The sequence below is a fragment of the Fusarium sambucinum genome, chromosome III (assembly GCF_050947815.1).
Source record: "Fusarium sambucinum isolate potato_lamoka chromosome III, whole genome shotgun sequence".
NCBI lineage: Eukaryota > Fungi > Ascomycota > Sordariomycetes > Hypocreales > Nectriaceae > Fusarium > Fusarium sambucinum.
Window position 1 is genome coordinate 6520271 of NC_139292.1, and position 17252 is coordinate 6537522.

Genomic DNA, 17252 nt, shown 5'->3' on the forward strand with positions numbered 1-17252 from the left:
AGGAAAAACGCCAAAACGGGTTCGCGCAGGCCACCCTAACGGGTTGGAATTCTCTTTTAGCATTCTGACACATACAACCAAGTCAAGAGCCCACCAGAACAGCATTTCTGTCACAAAAATCCACCACTTGTTAACTATCTCCTAACGGGTTTACAGCTGTATAATAGTTATTATTTATTTCATATACAAGGACGTAAAAACCTAAGGTACGCTGACCTTTTACTAGAAGTTTGGTCAGAATTGAGGAGCATTGTAATAAGAGTCCATCTACACACACCATTATGCATCGATCCTCTTGGAAGTCGCTATCAAACGAGAGAGCATACAAAATAGAGGGACTCTCGGCATATATCTCACTACCACTAATATAAAGTTCCTATAACAGTGCTGTTCTCATAAACGCCTGGGCATTAACTCATTCTGAAGGACAACATCACCAAGATGTACTCCGTTAACCTTCAGCTCTGAGATTCTCTTACTTGTCTGTCTGTCAATCTCAGGGTGGCGGTGGCAGTTGCTATGGTAGAGCAATCCTAGACATGCATAATATTAGCTCCTGACCTTGTGCCGAAGGAGGAAGAAGAATAATTGGGCTGTAATTAGCTTTTGGCCATAACAACTATTTGTGTTGGTGGCTGGATGTTGTACAACCAATACTCCAACACAGCCCCCACTGAATATAATCAGGCTCTCCTACGGTTTTCTTTTTTACAACATTCAGTTGATCTTGCCCGAGACTTCTGATTCTGTTTCCATGGTCTTTTGAAACCCCAGGCAGTTTCATTTCGATTCCTACCACCGCATACAGATATGACTTCACCGACCATTTCTGAAGCACAGCCTCTAGCACCCACTCCGTCCGAATCGAAACACACTTTGTGTATTTCCCAACATGATTTAAATGGAAATGAACGTCCTACTCTGGGAGAAGTCTCCCCTTCATGGTTGATGAGAGTTGGCGTGGCCGTAGGGTTGTTAACAGTCCCTGTGGTGTATTTGGGTAAGTTGATAAACCTCTGTATGTACCTATTTACTCGCCAAGCTAATCATTTGTTAGTACTTATTGAATTGGTCGCCCACCTTTATGGAAAGAAACAGAGTTCTTTCGGTGACAACATTCTTGAGGTCCTCCAACTTGCTTCTACTCTTTGGCCTATCTCATTCGCAGCAGTCATCGGGCCTTTCCTCAGAACCCTGGCTCTCTATTGCGCCGAACGAGGGGCGACTCTTGGGTCTCTCGAGTTCTTGTTGACCAGCCAGACCACCGTTGCTGCTGTCAAGAATCTCTTTGCTTTTCGTCATATACATATATGGACCATTGGCGTTATAGCGATATGGTGTTTCAGTCCATTGGGCGGTCAAGCCGCTGTTCGGTCTTTATACCTCCAGTCGCCTACGCACAACGAGACAATCGACGCTACGCATTACTTTTCCCAAGTACCCCTCAGGACATTATGCCATAACATAAACCAATCCGATTTCTATCAGTACTATGGGTGTGGAAGCGCATTTGCCCAACATACATCTCTACCAGGATTGCTTCCCGCTTTTCGGAGAGCCGTGAACGCTGCTTTCGCGCGACCGGACGTTCTGGTATCGCACCCCAATGTTTCGGCTGATGATTATAAAACCGTGATACAGCAGCTGGGAGGGGTTTCTCCGGCAGCTCGTCTTGGGAAGCAAGATATATGGCGTAACGTCCGTGTTCCATTCATGGAACTCCTACCCGAATATGATCACCGTGTTCCTGAGTCATGGATTCAAATACCTTCTGAAATTGTTGTGCCATACTCATCGTTTATCGGCGTACCAGTCCGCAGAGGATCTCATCCTGAAGCGGCGGGGAACTCGAGCATGGTTTTACACACCCGTTATCAAACTCTCAGCTGCGACGATGCATTCAATGGGACGTCTTGGCTGAAACTCAAAGATGACGAGTCATTGGTATTTTATCACAACACAAATTTCACAGATTCTAGCCCACTGGAACAGCAGAAACTCAAATACGGACTGGATACCAAACCAAGCCTTTGGATGGATCTTGTCTTAAACAATGCAACAGATTCGCATTTCAACAACAAAACTAACTTAACATTTGAGTCTCCATTGCAGTTGATAGTAGGTGGAGACTGCGGTAATGGTCAGATGATTCGCGTTTGTAACATCACTACTTCATATGTAGATGTTGAAGTTGGTTGCAAACGGCTGAGCAGCAAAGATGACCTCAATTGTCAGGCTGATCGAATTCGACGTTCTCCTCACCCAGTATATTCGATATACTTGTCAGACTTGTCGTACTCGCCTGTCTCTGAACGTCTCGTATACGAAATGCCATTCACAACCGCACCTTACCAGCCAAACAGACCTAGTCTCCTTGAACGATACATTCGTCAACCTTCGTCGACGTTCAGTACTGCTGATGTTCGTGAAGGAGTTGCCTTCCCGGCCTGTTATTCAAATTTATCTTCAGCACTCTTCGAGGCCAGGTTCGCCACAGCTCTCAATACGTTCCTCATGGCCTCGTACGATAGTACTATTCTAACAGGTGCTGAGAGTGGCTTTAAAGATGGTATTGATGAATATGGAAACCCCACGAATGAAAGCACATATGGTAACGACATGTGGCAGAATACTACTGCTACTTGGACCGAGTTTACAGAGAGCATCTATGTCATAGATGTAGCATGGTTTTGCACTTTTATTATATCAACAATCATACTATTAGGCTGCGCTATCGCCAATACTGTTATTCGGGAGCTGATCCTGGCCCCTGACTTTCTAGACAGTGTCGACGGGCTAACGCGGGATTCTCCCTTTGTCAAGATCCCCAGAGAGTCTTGGGTAACAGGAAGCGGAGTTAGTTCGAAGGATCGATTGCGGGCAACGAACAAAATTCGAGTCCAAATAAGAGATGTCGATCCGGATGCAGATGTGGGGAGAATCGTGCTGACGACCGATACGACTGAGAAGAGACTCGATTGGCATAGGGCATATGTGTAGATAGTGTGATACGCTTGGAAGAACTTGAATTGGATTCTTCTATACATCTTTAAGTGCAAAGACTTTTATCGCTTGTAATCGGCCGACTCAATCGGAACCCACCTGACACGCGTCTATTCCCTCCTGTGAACGCCTTTCTCAGCCTTCATTCACAAAGCCTTCTTCTGCATCTCAGCAGCCTGCACCTTTGCAAAGGCCCTCTTGGTAGCCACGACGCTGTGCACCACCAAGACGGAAGGAATAACGATCCAGATGGCATTGCAAAAGACATAATACATGTAAAAGTAAAACTGCTCCGGGCGGCAGTAGACAACGTTGTACACCGCCTCGTTAAAGTAGCAAGTCGCAAAGTACAGCACGTCGCCGTACAGTTGACCAACGCTGATAATGAGCTGGATGGGGTGTCGCAGAGGGTGCTCCTTGACGATACTCCACGCGCAAAAGAACGACATTGGACCCCAGAGAATAGCGGTGATGGCCTCCATAGGGACAAGGAATGAGTCTTGGGTCAAATAGCGCGAGTCAGAGAGGGAGTACTCTTTCCAGAGCTGGGCAAAGAGGCTGAGTCTGCTGGACAGATCGGTGAAGTTGGCGACATAGTAACCTGCTGTAGTCAGCATCATTCATACATCCATAGACATGGGACTTACCCTCAAAGAAGAAATGGATGCATCCACAGAGAGCGAACCATAATGTCACAAAGGTCTCTCCCTTGGATAACTTTCGCGGCGCCGAGTTGATGAACAGCAGCGTCACTGCGAAAATGGCAATAGAGCCAAGGACAAAGCTACCCACGAGAGTTCGAGAGGATAATGTGTTGGTGGCATATTCTGGAAGAACTGCGCTTAGAGGCGAGTATGGATGAAGGGGGATTTTCGCAGTTGCGTTGACAGCCTCTACAAGAGTATCCATGGCGTTGATTATGCGTGTTGTTAAGTTCAAATAAGAGAATTATAGAGTGGTAGAGTTGATTGGTGTAAGACGAAAGCTGAGCACCAACGTTGAGTTAAGTACTTTTTTCAGCAGAACAACAACGACACAACAAGCCAGCCTTATTCCTTCCATGACAATCGTAATTACCACAAATTACACATCATCTTCAATGCACGACCTTGGCAATCGGAAATCTGAGATCCGGAGTCGTACCATTCAAAGAAATCACTACAAAATAAGTAATTCCATTGGCTGCTTAGCAATGATTTGGATCAAAAGGGAAAATGTATATAAAGCGGTGGACCCTTTTGCCCTATTGATCTGGAGTTTCGGACGTCCCGAGCTCCGTTGTTGATGATATTGTTGTTGGAGCATGCGAATACGAACGCGAAAAACAACCACTTAGACAAACCATCACCGAATACGCCAAATTACTGATTTCTAATTAATATGTTATCGATTCTGTCCTCACTTCACCATAAGTCCCCAATTCATCTCCAGCACTCATTATAAGCGATAATTCAATTCTTCTCTCCTCGGTAAAAACCATCACCATCGTCTCTCGCATTCTCTTCTCTTCAGGAACTCTCTCGATACCCGCCCAGCTCGTCTTGGCAGGCAAATCCTCAATATCGACATTCGCCCACACTTCCCATGGAATGTCACCAGAAGCAAGAGCTGATGATGCATTCTCGTCATCGTTAGCAAGATCGCTTCTAAAATACGTCTGCCCTTCAAGCTCCATTATCTTCTTGCTCACTGCTGCTGCCCCGTCGCTTAACCACATGCCTTCTTGTCGTTTGAGCTTGTAGAGAAGTGTAATCGCGCGACGACGCAGCCATGGGTGACGACAGCGTTGAGCAACCATAAAGACTGGCACGATAACACCTGGTTCGAGGGATAAAGGTGAATTGACGTGGAAGCTCTGTGTGTCGGCGCATAGTGTCTCGGCAAGTGTGAGGATCCTTTCGTAAAGACCAACAAGATTATCCCATCGCATTTCTGGTCCGAATGCTCCTCCTGCCAGGAACGTACGCATGAGAGTGTGGTATAGCCTGATGGATATAGCTCCTCTCTGATCGTGCGGACTGGCGTGGTTCCTCTCAAACTCTGCCATCTTGTACTCCCAAGATGCAAGATCCCTTTTCGTAACTGCCAACATGTCGTGATTTTCACCCATGGTTTCTTGATCTTCATCGTATCCTTTCTGGCCCATCATCATGAGTCTCCTCATAACCCCAAACAGTGCCGTCCCTGCTTGTGCGTAACTTTTGAAGCCAGCAATGCGCTGCATATCTTCATCGATCCACACTCTACTAGGAACGCTCTTGTAAGGATACGGCGCACTCGAGTCAGAGAATGTCATGGCATGTAGATCCAACCGCGTCAGCATCTCAGCTGCGCTCGACGTTTCAACGCTGTATCCTGCTTGGTTCAATAAACCATGAGCAGCCATAATATGCACCTGACTATCAGACCAGCGCCCTATGAGATGCGCGATCGATACGAGGGCAAGGCATAGCGATAATAGCTTGGCAGGATCCTTCACTTGTCGCGCACAAGATATCGCGCGTCCATAGCTGTCGTTCGCTTCAAGCCACATCTCCTCGCTCTTGTCATTGCAGCCTTGAAAGTACAACTCATGTCTTTGATGGATCGCTCCCAGCGCAAGCGTAGCGTGCCACACCGCAGGCTCACTATGGGCCAACTGCAAAATCTCTTTCGTCCAAAACTGCGACGGTATAAATGAAGCAGTTGAAGGCGCCGTAAGTGTACGAAACACGTCGAAAAGCGTCAAGTTCGCAGATTTGGTGCCTGCACTTATGGGATACTGGCATAGAGCTTGTGAAATGGGCCCTATGACTGATATGCGACAAGCTACCTCGGCGAGTTGACGACGTGTTATTGTTGAGTCCTCTGGGAGATATCCATCGCATTTTCGTTTGCCAGATAAGCAGCGTTGGCACGCAGGCTTGGCCATGTCGCATTTGACACGACGTATGCTGGTGAGATGAATCAGTGGGTGTCACTGGTCGAGAAGAACCATGACTTACCGACAGGTGATGCACCCGTTACCAGCTTTTCGCGCCATTATATCGTAGTATGTTAAAAGTGCAGATTGTTTTCTTGAGAAATTGACAGATGATGAAATGACTCTATCGCAACATCTGCGCCCTTAGTCTCACTTATCACTATAAGCACAGCCACCTTATAGCCAGGGTAATATGCTGAGTATCACTCGATGCTACCTGAGTTTTAGCCATGAATCATAGCTATCAAGAGATCGATCTCGATTCTTTCTAAGTCTTTCAAATGCAGGAAAAGAAATGTCGGAAAATATATTTAACAATTCTTCTCGGGTGCCACGAACAAGACAACCATGATCGACATTAGCCTGCTCGGCTCAGCCCTATTACCAGGGTCCTGTTCTTCTCAGTAAGCCAAATGGGATCTAATTCCACCAATGACGGCCAACTTGGCTCAACTCAGAGCATCCCAAGATAGATCCTTCCATGCAGGCTTACTTTGCATACAGATACATCAAGTCACACAAACAACTGAAGGTAGGATATTGTGTCATTATTCGTAAATAGGGTATCAAATCTTATAATTCATTCTCTTTTTCCTTTCTCCTCGCTCGCAAAACCGCTGCATGCTGCTTCATATGAAACTTAACATCGTCAGGATACAGAGGATTCCAAACTGTATTGCACACCTTGCACTCAGAAAACGCCGCTTGGGATGAAAGATTGAGCGTCGTTTGTACAGTCGATGATTTTGCCTTTCTCTTTTTGCCTGCTTTTATTTCGTTGCTAGACTCTCGATTCAACGAGCTCTCCTTTGGAGCTGTTGTTGAAGGTTTCGCGCCACTCTCCCCTTCCGTTCCTTCCGTCTGATCATCATCTTCGGTGTTCTCGCCGTCTAGTAGAGGTAGTGAAGTACCTCGAAAGCGCAACAGTCGTGGTTTCTTTCGTGTTTCTATTCTTGGTGGTGGTGAAGATGGAGGTGACTCGGGTTGCGGTTCGTCGCTCTTTGGACTTGACGCCGCTGTGGATGAAGAAGGAAGAGGCTTGAAGAAACTCAAGATTGAGCCCTTCTTGACGGGTTTGCTCGTAGACTCTACCGCGTTCTTGGTTCCCTCTGGGATTATCTTTGGCAAAGATTGTGCTTCTTTATCTGCGTCTTTGGACGCCGATGTTTCGGTAGGACTTGTTTCTACCGAGATGCGTCGCTTCTTTAGACTCGTTTCGCGTTGGGAGTCGTCCCTTGTGCTTCGTTTGCCATATGTTCGAAGTGGTTTGGCGCGTGGTCGCGATGTGGATGGTGTTGTAGTTTCAGACCTGCGCCAGTCAGTTCTACTTATCTAATGCACATTGGCAATTTGGACATACATGTTTAGCTACTCGCGCTTCAACAAGTTCTCAAGCCTTATTCCAGAGGTTGACAATATCGTTGCTGCTGCGGTATGTGGCAGTATACCAATGTAAACAAACAGAACAAATTCTGTATACAGAAGGATAATTATATACGAGGTGAGTAATTAATTACAATATTAAAAGAAGAAGCAGAAGAATGAACGCGAAGAATGGTCGACCTAGAATTCGGGTCTTGGTATCCGTACAGAGTAGAGAAAGAAAGTCATTTAATGCGACAAGGATCCCCCACCAGAAGAAGTCGCGTCGAGACGCGTCTGTCGCGCAGTCACATGCCGTCACTGTACTCTAAATTGAGCCATGATATCACCGTTAAAGAATTGCGAAATACCTATGCTTCTGGTTTCGCTATTCATTAGTGACCAATACAAAGCTTTACATCTTGATACATCTCGCCGTTATGCAGTGTGTTTGAGACTGCCAAAGCAAGCATCAATATCTATTACTACTTGTATTATCATTATTAAGATTCTGTATCTTGTCGATGTCTCGACCTTTTGTTCAAACCTCCACTCGCTGACTTGCTGATCCCCGTATCATCCTTTTCTTTAAGGAGTATGGTCTTCTCGTCCTCATCATCAATCTTACTCACAGTCCAACTCTCTACAACTTCCCTCACCTCCTTGACCTTGCCATGCTTCTTCCTCCCTTCGTCCATCTTCCACAAATATGCATTATAAACCACCACCTCCGCAATAGCAACAAGTATACTCCCACCCAGAGTCAAGAATAATCTCGCGGGTAAACTCCACCATCGCGCCGTAACCCATAGTGTTCCAGCAACACCAGCTATACTGACCAAAAAGTTGATGATCAGCGTTACCTGCTTGTGCACTTCCTCCATCGCAATATCCTCGTCGCCAATATCTGAAGCTGATGTGGGACGATTGGCTTCTGCAAAGGCAGCGGCGCTGGAAGGGAAGCGGTCTTTGAAGGTTTCGAATTTGGGGGCAGGATTCATCATTCGTTCGTAGGAGCGGGCTTCTTCTTGGCGGCGGAGACGGGCCATAAGGGCTTTGTATTCGGGAGACTTGCGTATGATTAGCTTTGCAAAATAAGAGCTGCATCGATGGGCATACAGGTTCAGGTTTGGGAGGTGGTGGGGGGATGTAGACGAATGCGCCGCGAAGGAGTTGTTCGAGAGAGTAATTTGTTTCGTCGTGTTCTTGTGAGCGCTTCCATAGATGGACAATTTGGCCATGAGATATGGGCTTTCCGATTTGAGGATCGTCTAGAGAAGGTTCGTTTGTAGGTTGTGGTGATTCTTGGGTCTCGTTTTCGTTGTCGTGATCTTCGCTGACTGGTGTTTCTGGTGGTTGAACAGTCGACAGTGCCTCCACGATGGAGGGTGTCATTGTGAGTAGCGCCATGCTGCGGTGTAATAGAATGAAAAGATTATAGGTTTAGAGAACAATAACCGCTGATATAACCGCTCGTAATAAATGCTGATTGTTGATGCTTCATGTAAAGATTAAAGTCGCAGGCATCAATTAACATTTACAGGCCAGTTCCTCAGAGTCGGTAGCGATTCATCCGCTGACGACCTAGCTTAAACGGCCACATAGCTCGCCCCACCAATGATACGGGCAGCCTGCCATGGTGTCATGGCCGGACGGACCTGAAAATGCAAAGGTTGCGTGTGCATATGAAGGTTATTAATTAGGCTAAGTTACTGCAGCAGGGTATAGCACCTAAAGGCGCTATATTAAGCCTACTAAAATTATAATTAAGCTAATATAAAGAAACCCCTATAATATATTGCCTTTATTTCTTTATAGTATTAACTATAATATAAAATAAACTGCTTTAATTCTTTACTAAGATTCTCTTAGCTATTATCCTTTATAATTATAATATATTAATTCTTAATTAACTATTTTAATATCTTATATTCTTATATCTTAATTACTTTCCTTAATTATAATACCTTATATCTTATAGTTTATTTATAAACCTTAATTTAATAGTATTAAATTATAGAATTTAATTTTAATTACTATTTTTATATATTTTAATTTCTTAAATAATCCTAGTATATTTTATTATTATTATATAAATATTATAAAGCTAGATATATTAACTCTTAGTTTAATAATTAATTTAATACTCTAAGTTAATTAATATCCTTAGGGTAATTTTATAATAAGTCTTTTATTATTTATTAGTTATTAAGATTATTATTATACTTTATAAGATCTTTAAGTAATAATAAATATAAATAATCTAGCCTTAAGATATATAGTTTTAAATTATTAATATAGATTTTATAGACCTTTAAAGGTCTTATTAGATTTTATATTAAGTAAGTAATATTTAAACTTTATTAAATAATTATAGAGAGGTTTCCCTAGGTTTTATAAAATTTTATATATAATTTACTTAGCTTATTTTACTTCTCTTAGACTATTATATTAGCTCTAAGATATTAATATTATATTAATAATATAATATTTACTTATAAACTCTAATACTTTTAAATTTCTATTCTTAGTTTTTTTTTAATATTAATATATATTAAATTTAACTCTCTAGATATTAAATTAATCTTTTCTATATATTTATTATTTAAAAGTATATTTAAAATACCTAGGTATCTTAAGAATAGCTTAAAGCTAAATATTACTATAGCTAGAGATATTCCTAGATTTTTAATATATCTGCAATTTATATTTATTAAGATTAATAGTAAAGCTTAATATTACTAATTTAATAAAATCTTTTTTTATTTTATAGCTTATTTTTATAATTATATTTTTATTAATTATATAATATATTTTAATAATCCTATATTCTATAGATATAATATTAAATTAAACTTAAGTTAAGTTTTATATTTTAATATAATAGCCTAGAAAGTTATATTAGTAAAATAACTGCTATTATTATAGTAAATTACTTATAGCTAGCTAAATATTATACCTTAGTTTAATTCTTAAGTCTTAAGAACTTTAGTTTTATTAATAATAAAATAATAAGCTTTATTAATAAACTTTATTATATAATTTATAGTAAAAAGAATATATTAATATCCTTTAAATAATAGTAGGTTAATAAGATTTAAGTAGTTTATACCTATTAATTCCTATAGCCTAAGGTATAAGATATTTAATAGTAGTATTCTAGGAATTTATAGTATTATTTATTAATATATTATATAAAAGTAATAATAGTTTTTAGTATTACTAGATTATAATAGCTATTAATATTATCCTTAGAGCTTTTTAATTATTAGGCTTATTATAAAGTATCTATAAGTATTATATACTTATTAAAGAATAAGTAATACCTTAGTCTTTATTATATAAACTGCTAAAGTTTTATTACTCTTAATATAATATAAAATCTAATTAATAATCCTATATCTTAGGATATATTATTTTATAAGTCTTTACTGGCCTTTCTTTATAATATTTAGATTACTAAATAATATAAAAATAATCTTAGAGTATTATAATTTATTCTACTAGTAGCTTATAGATAAGTATAAAAGTAAAATTAGTAAAAAGGCTAGCGGTTTACCTTTTAATAGAATTATATTTATATAAAATTCTATAGATTAGATTATAAGTTTTATAGATAGTAATTATTTTAATACTTACTTAAAGCCTAGTTTTAATTTAATTAGTTTAGCCTTATTATATAATATATTAAATAGCTATAATATTCTATTAGCTAAGCGCAGTAATTTATCTTAATAAGAATAATAAATAAACTCTAAGTTAAATTTACTAAGGATTTTAATTTAATAGCTAACCTTATTATAAAGATAGCTAATATTTACTATTAAGTTAATAATACCTTTATAATTAGTATAAACTTTTATTAGATAAGTAAAATATAAGATTATTTACTTTACTTCTTTAAGTATTTTAATAATAATAAATATCTCTTTTTTTAGTATTATATAGTATTATTTAATATTATTAAGTTTATTACTAATTTATATAATTACTTTTATATTATTAAAGTTTACTATAGAGATTTTATCTCCTAGTAATATCTTATTAAGTTAATAGAGTATAGCGCTTATACCTATCTTAAAGGTATTAATAGCTAAGTAGAATTATTTTAAAGAATCTATATTTAAGGTTATATTTTACTAAATACTATTATAGATTATCTTAAGTATTATTTATACCTTAGTAGTCTAAGTTAAGTTATTTTATAAAACCTTAGTTATTTATAATAAAGTCTTACCTATCTTTATTATCTTTAAAATTTATTTAAAGAATACTAATTTAATAATATATATTAAATTAGTATAACCTAGAATAAACTTATAGATAAATAGTATAAGGTAAAGAAGTTATTAAATATTTTCCTAAGTATAAGGTAAATTTACTTAAAAATATTTTTATAGGCATTTAAATTTCTCTTAGTATTTTAATAATAGTTATATACTATTAATATTAATAGAAAATCTAAGAGTTTTAATATTAAACTTAAATAATATTATTTTCTTTTTTAATAGGCTAATTAGCGCTTATATAATTCTTCGGAAATAGTATTTCTAGAGAAATTTAAAGTGCTTATTAAAGGTTTTAGAGGTAATATTATAATTATTAATATAAATAAAGAATATAATAAAGAGTTTATTAAGGTATTTTAATATAGAGGAAAGTTTTATATTATCTTTAAAGTAAAGATAGCTAAATATAAGGTCTTTAAAGTAAGTATAAGTATTTAATAAACCTATTAGTCTTATTAGTATATTATTATAATAAAAGAGGCTATTTAAAGTATAGAACCTAGTTTTTAGTTTATTTTATTTTATAATAAGGATTCCCTAGAAGCCTTATAAAATATCTATCTATAAGAAGACTTTTAGATAATTATAGTAAATAGAATTAAGATTAATATCTATATTATAATATAGGTAATTTAATTTAATAGTATTATTATTAATTAGGCAGTAATTATAAACTATTTATAAGGAAATTAATTATCCTAGCTTTAGTATATTAGGTTTTAGTATTTAAGTAATAGATACTACCTATAGGCTATCTCCTCTAGTAATTAAATTATATCTCTCTATTAGTAATAAGAACTCCTAGGTAGCCTTAATATCTTAGCAGCTATACCTCTTATTAAAAACTAATTATAATAATATATTATTCTTTAGGGATATATAATATTTAATAAGGTTAATTTATTTTAATTCCTTAATACTAGTAATAAAATAATCCCTATATATATAATATAGTTATATAACCTTAAATTTCTATTCTAGTATTTTAATTATATTCTTAATCTTAATATAGTTATTTTATTTTTTTTACTCTATGCTCTATAGAGCCTAAGTCTTCTTAAGGTTTTTCTTGTAAATTTAAAACTAAAGGATCTATATAGGTTAAGAACCTAATATATTAAACTTAAATATCTCTTAATAACTAACTTTCCCAATAAGATAATTAATGCAACCTAAACTCTATAATAAGAGGGCCTTAATATAATTATTAGTAAACTAAGAAATAATAGTTTTATAGGGTAATATAGAAAGCTAATATAAATAGGCTATTTTTTAAAATCTTAAGGGATTAGCCTTAATTTTTAAATTTATTATAATAAATACTAATAAGTCTATTCTAGGTATATCTTAATATTAGTATTATAATTTATTAATAGACCTTAAAGATCTTAAAATTAAAAATTTTTTAAATTTTTAAATAAGTTTATTTATATCTTAGTCTATTTATTTACTATTTAGCCTTTACTAGATTAAGTACTTATATTTATTATTTTCTATATTAAGTAGATATAGTATTAGTATATTCTAGGCTAATAAGTTCTAAGGTTTATTAGGCTTTATAAGTTTAAAGTTCTTATTACTATTTAGAAATTTAATTTTTAATTTTTAAGTTTTTATTAAATTAATACTATTAGTATTAAGGTAACTTAAAGAATTAATTCCCGGTTTAATACTATCTATTTAAGTTTATTTATCTGCTATTAGGTAGGCTATTTTATAATTAGCTAAGTATATTTATTAAAATCTGAAAATTTTTATATCTATAAACTTATTCTTAAAATCTAGTATTTAATATATCCTATTTATAATAAGGTTCTCTAGGCTAATTAGATTACTTTTAATAAGTAATATTTAGTATTTATTATTTATTTCTAGAGTTTCTAGTAATAAGCTAATATTTAGTATTTTCTATTATATTACTTTAACTAATAGCTAATTTCTTTAATTTAATTTAAAGTTTAATATTTAGGCCTTTTTCTTAGTTTTACTAATTATTAATATCTAGCTAGCTAGTTTAATAGCTAATACTATAGTTTACTTTAGTAATATTAGTATACTCTTTAAGAGTTTAAGCTAATAATTTTATATTTTATATTTTTATTTTATAATTTCCTAGAGAAATATTTAAGTTTATAGCTATAGTATAGTATTTTACTTATATTCTAAATTTAAAGATTCTAGTTTTAGTATTAAGGCTTTAGGCCTTAGCGCTAAAGATCTTTATTCTAATTCCTATAGTAATATTAGGTTTTAATTTCTACCTTTAGCTTATTAAATAGCTAAGTTAAATATAGAAAAGAGATTATCTTTATTAATTCTTATATATAGAGATTAATATTAATAGTAATAGGATTTAAGTTTTAATTTATTATATATTTTAATTTCTTATAGAAGTAATTTTAAATCTTATATAGTAAATAAAATCTTAGCTGCTTTTTTTATTTTATTTTTTACTCTATACTCTCTAGAGCCTAAGTCTTCTTAAGGTTTTTCTTATAAATTTAAAACTAAAGGATTTATATAGATTAAGAACTTAATATATTAAACTTAAATATCTCTTAATAATTAACTTTCCTAATAAGATAATTAATATAACCTAAACTCTATAATAAAAAGGTAATAAAAAAAGCTTCTATATATATAATAGCTTCTTTCTCTTATAACCTACTAAGTACCTTTAAATAATTACTTATCTAAATACTAAGGCAGTTAATTAATCCCTAGTCTATCTGCTACTAGCTGTATTATATAGCTAACTAATCTATAGGACTTATATAGTATTATACCTCCTATTCCTAAAAGAAAAAGCCTCTATAGTAATATTTATAACTATTCTAATAGCTATTTCCTTAGTAAAAAGGATACTATTAATACTATTTTACTTAATAATAATAGTAAAGGCCTAAAGTAGCTAAAATATAAGGCTAGGTACCTCTAAGAGACCTAGTATAATAATAATAACTATAGCCTTATTAGATTAATTGCCTTTAGCTATAAGCTTCTCTTACTCTTTATAATATATTTCTAGACCTATTATTATAGGCTTAGGCTATGCCTATGCCCTGGTCCGATAAGGAATCTAGGTGGCTTATCTTATCTCTATATAAGGAGGAAGGAGGGGTAATTATCTAGAAATCCCTCTTTCTCTCTAAGCTAAATAATACTATCTATTAATGCCTATAAGTAGCCGCTTAGGTCCAGTCTATTATAATTATTTGGCTTCTTCTAGTTTAAGGCTAAGAAAACCCCCTAACTAGAATACCCCTAGACTTTAACATAGAGAAAGAATAATAACCAGAGGTAGCGCTAAATGTAATACCTAGCCAAGCTAAACTTAAATACAGAGAGCTATTTAACGATATCTAAGCCCTTATAGCTAGGTTAATACAAGATTAGCAAAAAGCCTTCTATAATAATATAGGCAACCTAGAGGCATGCCTTAAAGCCTTCCTACTATTATACCCGCTAATGCCAATGCCTTAATATGCAAACCTAACGGTCCTAATAATACCCTGAACTAATAAGACTTACTAACGAAAGCAACTACTTATAATCTATACCTTTAACGGAGATAGGAATATATAGCCTATATAGAGAATAATAGTTAAGTATGCAATTAGCACTTTAGCTTATGAAATCGGAGACTATAAGGATTAGTAATTCTATATCTTCTTTAACTTAAAGGAAAAGATATAATAGGAAGTAGTAGCCTTCTTTAAGGGCAGACTTTCCTAATACTATAACCCCTAGAAGTTTCTTAACTACTTAGAAAATATATATAGTAACCAGTATCAATAAGAAATTGCATAAACTGAACTTAAATATATCCGATAGGGCCTTAACAAGGAGTTTACTAAGTTTTATATTTACTTTAACTAAAAGCTTATAACGGTAAGAGGACTAAGTTAGGATAATAGCATTAAGCTTGCGAAGTTATACTATGCCTTAAATAAGCAGTTATATAACTGCTTAATTGGCTAAGGCATCCCTTGTAATAATTATAATAAAGCAGTATCCTAATATCGGGCTATTGCTACTGAGCTAGAATTATATAAGCTTAAGGAGAAGTTCCTTAACTGTTACGCTTTAACCTAGACGCTATCCTAACCCGGGGTTAACGGGAATGGCGATACTATTATATTAGGAGTTAACTTAGCCTCTACCGGGGCCGCCTATAATAAGCGAAACCCCTGCATTAGACGTAATATGGATACTAGGCCTAGAGCCTAATGGGTCTTAACGGAGATACTTTAACAGCAATGCACATTAGGATTATGCCTTTGCTGCAGTTCCCAGGGCTATATAGCGGCTTTATGCTATCTAGGCCTGGCATAATGACCAGCTAACTAGATGCAAGTCTAAGTACTCTAAGCTAGGGACCAGGATAACAATAGCACCTAGTCAGAGGATAACCAGGGAAACTAAAGACCCTTAAGCGCAGTCTTGCGCAAGAGTTAATAGTCAGTTATAATAGCTTAATAAATATATATTAAACTAGAACGGGAACTCAGTTCTAAGAGATAGATATAATTATAGATAGTCCCCTACTTATAATCTCTACCCTCTTAAATTTATACTTATTTATTAATATGCAAGTTAACAGCGGCTATAACTACTACGGAGCCATAAATAAACAATTAGTATAATGCCTTAAACTAAACCTAACTAGACTTATATACCCCTGTAAAGTTAAAATGGCCATAGAAATACAGTTATAAGGTCACTTAGCACAGATAATAATACCACGAATTATATATATTGCATAAACTATAATAGACCTAAATAGCTAGCAGTCCCCTATAGCTTTCTATATTATCCTAAACCTATCCCGGGATATAATACTAGGACTCCTATGGTTAATATATTGCAATATTATAGTTTACGCTAAGAAGCGCGAGATTATTATTAGAGCTGTAGACAGTATAGTAATTCAAAGTATTAAAATAAGAATAATGCCAGGACTAGTTATGCCTATTATAAGGTCTATCTTTATAGCACTTATAAAACGATAAGCAAAAGGTATATAATAACCAGAAACCCTTATTGCTACTAGCCTTAATAAAATAACTAAGATCCTCTATCTTATAGCGCCTATAGAATATATACCAGGGCCTTACCTAGACCCTACCTAGACCCAATTACCCCCAGAATTGTTAGACTATAAGGACCTATTTAATCCCGAGAAGGCACTTGCTTTACTACTATCTTAGGGTATATAAGATTACTATATTTAACTTAAACCTAGACCAGATAGGGAGCCCCTAGACCTACTATAGGGACTATTATATAATATGCCAAGAGACTACTTACTTAAACTCTATAAACAAGTTATAGACCTTATAGATAAAGGATAAATCAGGGCTAGTTTATTATTAGCTGCAGTACCTATCCTGCTAGTAAAAAAACCAGGGGGAGGATAGCAATTCTATATAGACTATAAAGCATTTAATAAGGTTATATAATAGGACTAATACCCTTTACCCCTTATTAAGGAGATACTGTAATTATTATTAGAAGCGAAATAGCTTATAAAGCTAGACATTTATATAGCATTCTATAAAATACGAATTGCCTTAGGCCAAGAATACCTTATAGCATTCTAAACACGCTTTAGGCTTTTCAAGTGGCTAGTAACC

The 17252-nt window shown here is 35.3% G+C and overlaps 5 protein-coding genes across 5 annotated transcripts; 1 reads left to right on the forward strand and 4 right to left on the reverse strand.

The window, feature by feature from the left end:
• Positions 1 to 810: 810 nt before the first annotated feature.
• On the forward strand, positions 811 to 3000 carry FSST1_012320 (uncharacterized protein; the record flags this gene model as incomplete). The annotated part of the gene is made up of 2 exons (XM_083235534.1): positions 811 to 1000; positions 1058 to 3000. 2 exons carry the CDS (start codon positions 811 to 813, stop codon positions 2998 to 3000), a joined length of 2133 nt encoding a protein of 710 aa, XP_083082016.1.
• Positions 3001 to 3149: 149 nt separating this feature from the next.
• FSST1_012321 (EXPERA domain-containing protein) lies at positions 3150 to 3912 on the reverse strand (the record flags this gene model as incomplete). Its single annotated transcript, XM_083235535.1, has 2 exons — positions 3150 to 3604; positions 3651 to 3912. 2 exons carry the CDS (start codon positions 3910 to 3912, stop codon positions 3150 to 3152), a joined length of 717 nt encoding a protein of 238 aa, XP_083082017.1.
• Positions 3913 to 4378: 466 nt separating this feature from the next.
• FSST1_012322 (Zn(II)2Cys6 transcription factor) lies at positions 4379 to 6025 on the reverse strand (the record flags this gene model as incomplete). The annotated part of the gene is made up of 2 exons (XM_083235536.1): positions 4379 to 5936; positions 5988 to 6025. The coding sequence occupies 2 exons, from the start codon at positions 6023 to 6025 to the stop codon at positions 4379 to 4381; spliced, it is 1596 nt and encodes a 531-aa protein (XP_083082018.1).
• Positions 6026 to 6538: 513 nt separating this feature from the next.
• On the reverse strand, positions 6539 to 7758 carry FSST1_012323 (C2H2-type zinc finger protein; the record flags this gene model as incomplete). Its single annotated transcript, XM_083235537.1, has 2 exons — positions 6539 to 7297; positions 7747 to 7758. The coding sequence occupies 2 exons, from the start codon at positions 7756 to 7758 to the stop codon at positions 6539 to 6541; spliced, it is 771 nt and encodes a 256-aa protein (XP_083082019.1).
• Positions 7759 to 7830: 72 nt separating this feature from the next.
• Positions 7831 to 8737, reverse strand: FSST1_012324 (endoplasmic reticulum-based factor for assembly of V-ATPase-domain-containing protein; the record flags this gene model as incomplete). The annotated part of the gene is made up of 2 exons (XM_083235538.1): positions 7831 to 8397; positions 8447 to 8737. The coding sequence occupies 2 exons, from the start codon at positions 8735 to 8737 to the stop codon at positions 7831 to 7833; spliced, it is 858 nt and encodes a 285-aa protein (XP_083082020.1).
• Between the last annotated feature and the right edge of the window lie 8515 nt (positions 8738 to 17252).